Source organism: Epinephelus moara, chromosome 7, assembly GCF_006386435.1.
Source record: "Epinephelus moara isolate mb chromosome 7, YSFRI_EMoa_1.0, whole genome shotgun sequence".
Classification (NCBI taxonomy): domain Eukaryota; kingdom Metazoa; phylum Chordata; class Actinopteri; order Perciformes; family Serranidae; genus Epinephelus; species Epinephelus moara.
Window position 1 is genome coordinate 17,734,001 of NC_065512.1, and position 9,411 is coordinate 17,743,411.

At 40.9% G+C, this 9,411-nt stretch overlaps 1 protein-coding gene across 1 annotated transcript in view; it reads left to right on the top strand.

Annotated features, from left to right (window-relative positions):
- Positions 1 to 7,561, top strand: part of srpx (sushi-repeat containing protein X-linked) — a 28,357-nt gene extending 20,796 nt beyond the window's left edge. Inside the window, exons 7-10 of the mRNA XM_050049834.1 lie at positions 1,029 to 1,208; positions 2,273 to 2,406; positions 5,903 to 6,024; positions 6,889 to 7,561. Coding sequence (XP_049905791.1) covers positions 1,029 to 1,208; positions 2,273 to 2,406; positions 5,903 to 6,024; positions 6,889 to 7,072 — 620 coding nt within the window. The 3' untranslated portion in view covers positions 7,073 to 7,561. The remainder of the gene's footprint in view (positions 1 to 1,028; positions 1,209 to 2,272; positions 2,407 to 5,902; positions 6,025 to 6,888) is intronic.
- Positions 7,562 to 9,411: the final 1,850 nt, after the last annotated feature.

Below are 9,411 nucleotides of genomic sequence, written 5' to 3' on the forward strand. Positions count from 1 at the left end.
CCTGAGGTTTCTACCGTTTTTTTTCCCCATTAAAGGGGTTTTTTTGGGGAGTTTTTCCTTATCCGCTGCGAGGGTCATAAGGACAGAGGGATGTCGTATGCTGTAAAGCCCTGTGAGGCAAATTGTGATTTGTGATATTGGGCTTTATAAATAAAATTGATTGATTGATTGATGGTTTGCAGAAACTGAGCGGTAACCTCAAAGGCTGAAAAATGAAGCCAAGAACTGCAGTTCATCTAATGGCCACTTGAGGCTGGCACCAAAACAGTCAATCCCCATAGACCCCCATGTTACAATGCACAACTTTACAACAGGAATAAACATGTTTACAGCCTGGTACAAAATGTTTGACTCTAAAGCTAATTTTAACATTGATGACAACTGTACAGGGTGTGAATTTTTTCCACAGCTCCAGCCTCTTTTCCAAATATGGTCACTACTGGCTAAAAAAAAAACCAAGATGCTGAATTCAAGGCTTTAAAACAAGAGTCCACAACCCAACAAGGGACGCCAGGGTAGCTACACCCATTATTTATACAGTCCATGACAGCATGTTCCTCTGGTGACTGGGGGCTGGATTTTGCTGCTTTTTGTTGATACTGTGTATGTATGCCCACAGTTTGAAATAAAGATAAAAAGAAAAGAAAAAAGAAGGGGGGAGAGACCATAGTGATGGAGCAGCAGCAAGGAGTGGATGCTCCAGATAAAAAAAGGGATCTCAAGGCAAAAACAGACTTCAAAAGTGCGCTCCTGGGGGCGGGGAAGATGCAGCAAGCTCACCTGCAGGCAAACAATAAAAGCATGAAACACCAGAGTTTGTGTAGTTACTCTCAGTGCCAGAGGGGGGCGACAAAAGTTCTGCACTTCAGCTTTAAAGTGTTCAAGTAAAAGTCATTATGCAGAAATAATTACTCGTGTAACCTACATGTCTTTTAGTCAGTGCACAGCAGGTAAATTGAATATTCAAAACTGTCTTTCAATACAATATTAAGACTGCCAATGTTCCTCTGTGTTTTGTGTCTGTGCAGTGCGCCGCTGCAGCCCACTGTTCCCCCCGGACAACGGTTACATGAAGTGTGACAGTGACAAAGACAACTACGGTGCCAACTGTGAGTTCAAGTGCACCGGTGGCTACGAGCTTCAGGGCAGCCCTGCCAGAGTGTGTCAGTACGGACTCACCTGGTCCGGCACAGACACGACCTGCACAGGTACGTACTGCACGCAGATAAACACACACACAATAACATGAATGTACAATACTATATTTTCTGAAACGTATTTATATCTCCTTTTAATTACACACTCACTCAGAAAAAGGACAAAAAAATAAAATCCTAAAATCCTTAATATTCAGTTTCACTTTGTTTTATGGACCTATGGTTTTGTTTGTAGTTTCAGTCTACAAGTAATTTTCATACATTCATACACTCACTTTAATCTGCTTACTCCATTCCCTTGTGTAAACTGCATCCTTGACATAATCAAAAGAATATCTAATAATAAGTATTAAAGTCTGCAGGCTTCAGGGTTTGCCCCAAATACTGCAGCCTTGCGAATAATTAGGAGGGATAACTCCAAAACATTCATAAAAAGAAAAACTTTGGACACGAGCAAAAACAAAAACCATGCATATATTAATGACAATAATAGTACAATATTTATATCACCCAGCCCTACTTCAGATGTATACATCGTTTTTGGACTCGTGAACAGCCACAGGACATAAAAGAGAAGCTCTGGGTTTACAAGATACCCAGTCTGACACAGAAAATATAAAATTTGGCTACTTTTATACTGATCAGGCAGGTTTAAGGCTCAGATTGAGTGTTTTTACGTCTCGTTCTCTGAGCTCAGACTCATTTTATTGAGTGCTGTCTTGTGCCGTATAGTCAGTAAACACAACAGCCTTGTGTAAAGTTTGCCTACCTGTGCTCAGCTGGGTCCATGTGAGAAGCTCAGTGAAGGAAAAAATGGGCCCACTGTGCCATCCATCGATTTGACAAATCAATAGTGGACGCCCTTCTATTGAATGTCTGTATCTGTGAGACATGAAAAAGTAGCGGATAGGAGAGACTGCTGCAACAAACCATCAGTAATTCATACTCAATGTTTCAGGTTCAGTTCACTGGTGAATTCGATGGTGAACGATGTCTGCTCAGCACTCAGGAATCAACTAACACGGCATCTCACTGTGTTGTATTAAATCTTGTCCTCCTGTCCTGTGTGTCATATCTTGTCATTTCACTTAATTGTACATTCAATGTCATCACAGCCATGAACATAAACGTGGGAGTGCGCACGGCTGCCGCTCTGCTGGACCAGTTCTATGAGAAACGACGGCTCCTCATTATCTCGGCCCCGACGGCTGCCAATCATAATTACCGCTTCCAGATGACTAACTTACAGGTGAGGCACGACTCGCAGGGAGAACATGAGCTGTATGTGGGGTGACGGAGACGAAGGGGAGAAGCGATGGAAGTCAGTGCTGCAGTGATTTGTGTCTCCGCTGCTGTTGTCATTCTCGCTCTGCTGCCTCTGTGGGACAAAGCAGTGAGACAAATAAATAAAAAGATAAAAATAGAGGGGGGGGTCCAGAAAATGTCAAGGAGATGAATAAATGATACTGACACCAGCTTTGATAAGGTTTATTCTGGGGCTGGATGTTTCCACGGCTCGTCAGAAACCATTAAGTCAGAGCTGACTTTAAAACGCCTGACCTTTTAAAGTGACAGGTTATCATCTGAAACATGACACCGTGTTAAAAGTTTGTGAACAACCTGAGTGATCAGTCGTGGAATCTGTCAGGTTGAGAGTTGTTTGTGCGACTCAAAGCAGAATTGATTAGCTGATTAATCGATTAGTTGATCAAGGATTGAGGATTTACTGCCTTTCTCTGTTTTAAAGGAGCAGTGTGGAGGATTTATGGGGATTTAGTGGCATCTAGTGGTGAGGATTTCAGATTGTAACCAGCTAAAACTTCTCCTGGTTAGAATTCCTTCAGTGTTCATTGTTCAGGACATTTTTATTATTAGCAGAATTATCCGCAGTGGTCTCTTCCTCTCTAAAACAAAAGCACAAGGTGATTAAAAGCAGTAAAAACGCTGAATGAAGGAGTTTCGTGTTACAAATCAGTGTTCTTCTGACGCTGTTCAACTCATTAGAGACGGGCCGCTAAGCACCTGCTAATGTGTGCTCACCTTTATATTTTGATAACTTAAGATCCAGTGGTCGGTTGCACAAAATACCTTAAATTGACATATTCCTTTAAGTCCTGGTTAAGGTTTCCTCACAGTAAAATTGGTTGCACAAAACACCCTTAAGTCTTCTCTTTAAGGTTTCCTTAAAATGCTCACTTAACAATTTTTGTTTTTTTCCTTGTCTTTGTCTTATACTTAAGGAATCCCTAGATTGTTGCACAAAAGACCTTAGCAACCAAAGCGAGGCAAAACAAAAACAAAACAAAAAAAGGGACCTCAGACTCTATCTTAACTGCAACATGACCGAGTTTATGGTAATAAATGAAAGAGCTTTCTGCAGCCAGGAGAACCCGGGGGACACACTTTTGATTTTACACTTTAGATTTGACTGAATTCATTTTCATTGCAATTTCTTCCTATAGTAGTTTTCTGTTTTCTGGTATTTGGAGATCAAATTTACGTTGTAGTTTGTGCCTTCTATGATTTTATTCCTACAGAAGTATAATCTTTTCCTCCTCTGACCAATATGGTTTTATTGTCCTCTTTACCTCTGCCATTTTTTCACTAACTATAAGGTAACTTTGTGGGACGATAACAGGCATCACAAGCCTGAGTCCAAGCAAACAAACATGGAAACTTTTACCACTGTAAAATCTCTTTCAATGCAGTAAATGAGTTAACGCTTTTTTGTAACTAGGGAAACCTTTAAAGTGATTCTGTGCAACTGTGTAAGTCCCTCAGCTAAGGAGAAATTAAGCCGTAAGTATCATACATATGGAGAAAACTGAAAGATGTTTTGTGCAACTGGTCCCAGATATACCAAAAAAATGGACCCTGCAATCTAAACAGGTGAACACGGAGTAAAGCAGTTTCATGTTTAAAAATCAGTTTTTCCCGATGCTGCTCATCGTGGAGTGACTGCTTACTATGGTGGCTGACGCAAAAATGTGAAGAGCCCTTTCGAGAGACTGTTTGGTTTGTCTGTTACTGTAAAAACACCCTAGTGCAACATGGCGATCTCTGTGAACGACGACTTGCTCCCTGTGTAGATATAAAAGACTGATTCTAAAGTAACTAAAACACATTCTCATTTCAATCAGGAGAGACAGAGGAATGAAATAAAGATGAAGTTTAATGCAGAATACAAGTGTACAGATTAACAGATGATTTGTGCTGATAAGATTCAACAGAAGTCTTTGGCACTTAGTCACCAGAGGGAGATTATTTGTGATTGTTGGACATCTGAGCAGCAGCAAGATAAATCCCCCCATGGAGTCCAGACACTGGTGGTGGTGGTGAATGAAGACTTTGGTTGATGAGGCGAATAGAGGCTGCATCCGAGAAGACAAGGTGGTGATGGGAAGGTGGGGGATACGCACAGCAGCAGCATGACAGGACTGTGGGCAGAGAAAGAACCATATTTAAAATGAGGAGCGCTAAGATGACGCTGTGCTATTGGTTGATTGTAGATCAGCTGATGACTCAGTTGACAGTCCCGAACACTGACAGCCAGGAATAGAGCGTGAGCATACGTGAAAGGAGTGAATGTCAGGGTGAGGAAGAAGGTTACAGTCTAAGCATTAAAAAGTACTGTCTTCCTGGCTGAACCTTCGCCAGAGCTTTATTTCCAGGTGATTATACACTAAGGAAAACATACATGTTATATGTCCCCCTAAATCCTGCACACTGGACATTTAAATGATCTTAATCTTAAAAATTACATTTACTCCTTCTCCCTCAGTGAACAATCCAGAATCTATTAATATGGAAATGTTGCGCATTTTCAGAAGTTCAACTGCTGGACACAAGATGTCTCCTACTTCACTGAGAGGTCCACTGTCATTGTTTGTGACCTGGAGGTTTAAAGTTTCCACGTCACACTTGTGAAGGTGCATATTGGGCCATGATTGACCTTCAAATCACACTCAAACATCCACCTCCCTTAACTCAGACTCAGAGCAGTAATTTTAGTGCATTTAGAGTCAGCATATTTTCACATCTAACTAACTTAAGGGTTTATTTCAACCAAACCAGAGTGGGTGATTGTTGGGACAGTGGAAAGACGAACCAAGATGTTTTTGTTGACTTTGAATTACGTGTGTTTTATGATGAGAAAATGTTTATTTAAATGGAATCTGGTGGGTTTGACGATGGCGATTTCAGAGCTGTTTCTGGTTAAACTGAAAGGATCCCACTCTGTGACAAGTTGGTCGACCTCTGAAGGGGTCCTCTTCATATTGTTGTCCGACTGTCAATGGTGAAAACAAGCACTTTTATTGGATGTAAATTACATTGCAAACACACTCTGAGTGGCCTGTTTTACAGCCTTCAGCGGCCTCTCTCAGTACTGGACTGGTTTCAAAAGTTGTTGTTCCAATTAGTTGCTTAGACACAAAAAAATGGGAGAATAGAGTCCAACAAAGTTGAAGATAAGGAGAGAAACTTTCCTTCCTCCAGCAGATGAGTGTGAAAACAGCCTTATGGTGTAGAACTCAGTGAAGGTCAAACAGTGAGTAAATCTCATCTCTCAGTCGAGGGGGACTTTAATTAATCATGACAATAATCGTTAGTCGCAGCCTTGGAGTTTTACATCCACTGTGAAATAAACTGTGCTCAGCTTTCTTTCGCCTGCATAGAAATCAATAACAAAGCCATAAAACAGCAGAACTTATAGATCAGCTTCTCATTCTGTGTCTTTCTCTCAGCACGCTCAGTGTGGACTGGACCTGAGGCACGTCACAGTAATTGAGCTGGTTGGGACTTACCCTGCACAGATTGGCCGAATTCGACACAGGCTGCTCCCTCCAGCACTGTCCCTGCAGCTCAGGTACGCACACACACACACACTTCCAACACTTGTTGGAAGAAGTGTTACGATCCTTTATTTTTTATTTTTTTATTTTTTTTAAAGATTTTTTGCCTTTAATTGATAGGATAGTGAAGTGTGAAGGGGGGAGAGAGAGAGAGAGGGAGAGACATGCAGCAAAGGGCCTCAGGCTGGAGTTGAACCCGGGCCACTGCGGCAACAGCCTTGTACATGGGGCGCCTGCTCTACCACTGAGCCACCGACGCCCCGTTATGATTCTTTACTTAAGTAGAAGTACAAATACCACACTATGAAAATATTTCCCAACGAGTACAAGTCCTGCTTTCAAACCCATTCTTAACCCTTTAAAACCTGAGCAAATATCTTGATTTCTTTCAAACGTATGGGAAGAAGAAATAACCCAAAAAATTGCAAGAAATTGGTAAAAAGAAAAAATTAAAAACAAAGTAAAAAAAAAAAAAAAAAAAAGAAGTTAAAAGCAAACATGCAAACACCTGAAAAAAAGTGCAAAAAAATTACATTAATTCTGTACCATAATTTTAAATATATAATATTAATTTTAAATATATCAATAAATATAATAAATATAATTTTTCTTTTTTCCCAAGTTTTTTTTTCAAATAATTTTCTAAATCTATTAATTTTTTTGATATTTGTAGGACATTTCATACCAAGTTGCTCATTGCCTTTTTCCCCATATTTTTTTGAAATACGTCACACAAATTTGCTCAATTTGGTACCACCACCAGTACCACCAAAATTGTAATTAAAAACTACAGATGTCAGATAAATGTAGTGGAGTAAAAAGTACAATATTTGTTTCCACCACCGCTGCTGCTCACTGCTCTGGTGTTCATTTCCCAGGTTACTGCTCCAGATCCCTCAGAGGTCCTTCCAAATGGTGCTGGTAGACAAGCAGGGCAGTGACAAGCAGCGCTACCCGTTCCCGATCACAGCGGCTGAATTATTCACCACCATTGACACCTTACCCGTCCGCAAGGACGAGATGGTGCTACAGCAGGAAGCGGGCCAGAGCTGCCAATCATAAAACACGGACTCTCAGCCATCTTTGATCCTTCTCCTCCTCAGTCGCAGCCGACCGATCTTCTATTTTTAACATGTCACACACTCCTACCTGAACTCATTCAGTCCTGTTTCCAGAGGTGTGAGTGCGTCTGTGTGTGTGTGTGCTGATGTGAAGCATTATTGAAAGAGGTCACTAAATGGAACGGGTCATACAGTACATTACAATCATATTGATTCCTGTGTCTTGTCTATCTGTATGTTTTATTATTATTATTATTATTATTAATATTTTCAAAGCAGAAATATGTTTTACTATTTTGTACAAAAAGTCTTTTTACTGTATGAACTGGGAGACTCTTCGCCTGTCTAATATTTATATCTCACATCTTCTAACAATGGTGTACACTCTCTGGAATACTGTGTGTGTGTGTTTTATGTGCAGGACAGTGATGCTGCTCTCTGTACATCTACGTCTGAATTCACAAGACACTGATTAAATATGTCTTTTCATCAAGGATGTGATCGTCAGTGTGTCAAAGTGAGTGTCTGAGGAGTCAGGAGAGAAAGTGAAGAAGGGGAAAGGATGGAGTAAAAATAATGCATCGTTATCAAGTTATTTTTTTCTACAGATGAGTCCTGAACAATTCATTTTCTTAAAACAACAAACAAATGTCTCTTCTGTGAGATTATTTTAACCATTTTTTTTAGTACAAACAACCTGTTTAAAGCATTTTCCAGTATCAAGTGGCTAAGGCTTGAATCTCAGGCTATAGATAACAGCTAGCTAAGGCTGCCCTATGTCTGGTCAAAGGTAACAAAATCAACTTACCAGGGCCCTATTTCAGAAAGTGGGATGAGTGAAAACTCTGAGTATGTTAAGCCTGAGATGAGGGAAACCAGCCAATTCAGCGTAACCCAACAACAACATACTCTGCGAACCTGCTGGCTGGCAGGTTTGCTTCATGAAAGCGTGAGGCTGATCACCTGCTGAGCATGTAACAGGAGGAGAAGCATTGTGGGTCCTTTTGTGAATAAAATCATGGACGTTGAGGCACAGATTATTCAGAGGCTGTTGCATAAGGAGATGGTGATCAGACCCCGTTTGGACGTCTGTCTGTATTAAAGATACCATTTCGCCTCACGCTCTATCATTTATCTTAACCTGTTCCACCCAGATATGTATTAAATATTACACATTGTGGATTTGTATTATCATCGTAGCAAATGTTGTGCATTGCCCTTTGATTCTTTGGCAGCTGCAATTTTCTTTATAACATCGCAGATACTGAACACATCGTGACTCTGGCTCTGAAAAGACATTTACCCATTTTTGTGGTTTTCCCTGGGCATTTCACTGGGAGACATTTACCCATTTTTGTGGTTTTCCCTGGGCATTTCACTGGGTTGGGTACCCGCAAAAACAGCTGATTTGCGGGTGGTTTTTAAAAAAACATTTTTTCCCGGGTTCGGATCTGAGTGGAAAAAATAACATGCGGGTCGGATCGCGGGTTTTAGATAAACACATCAGTCATTAGTTCGGTAAACTACCCTACAGATAACTATCTTGGTCATTATTTACTCTCTGAAGATCGCCTCCGCTATTTCGCAATGGTCATTGGTTCAGCTGTTTACACGCGTTTCACCATCTAATAACACAATTTGTGATTGGACGACAGAATCAACATGGCTGCCACCGTCTAACAAGCGCCGCTTCCAAAACAGTAAATAATTATGTAGGTATTTGAGAAATAAGTGGATAAAACGTACAACTATCACTTTATAATGTTTCTGAAGTGTTTCCCTGATGGATCACTTCTCTCCTCGATGGATTCTAAAAACACGTGACGGCTCGTAACTGCTGAACGTCGCTCTGGACAGAAAGTAAGTCACAAAGAATGAACTGCGGCCGCTGATAGCACCTTGAATTGCACTTCACTTGCACCCGCAGTTTGCTCCGTCTTAACGTCCTATTCACAAAGGATATTGCGCTAATGATATACCAGCGCAAACACGCCCATAAAGTTTGGCAGCTGAGTGCAGTTTGCCCCTGATTTGCCCCTGATTGCAATAAGCCACACATGGCAAAGTATAAATGCTGGCTTTGCGCCAAGAACACCGTGGCAGAACAATGGCAGACTTTGTTTGGCAAAGTACTGAATAGGCTACTGTATACCGTCATGTAGTGATGTCTGCTGGTGAGTCAGTCTAACAGTGTCGGATGGGTTGAGGCTGTGGATTTGACCAAGTTTGACCACTTTATCACTATTCCCTCTCACTTGTAGCTGTCTTTTCGTTATCTTTTGAATTTAATATGAATTATGGAACCTTTTTGTTCACGTTTGTTTCCCCCGTTTCGTAAAA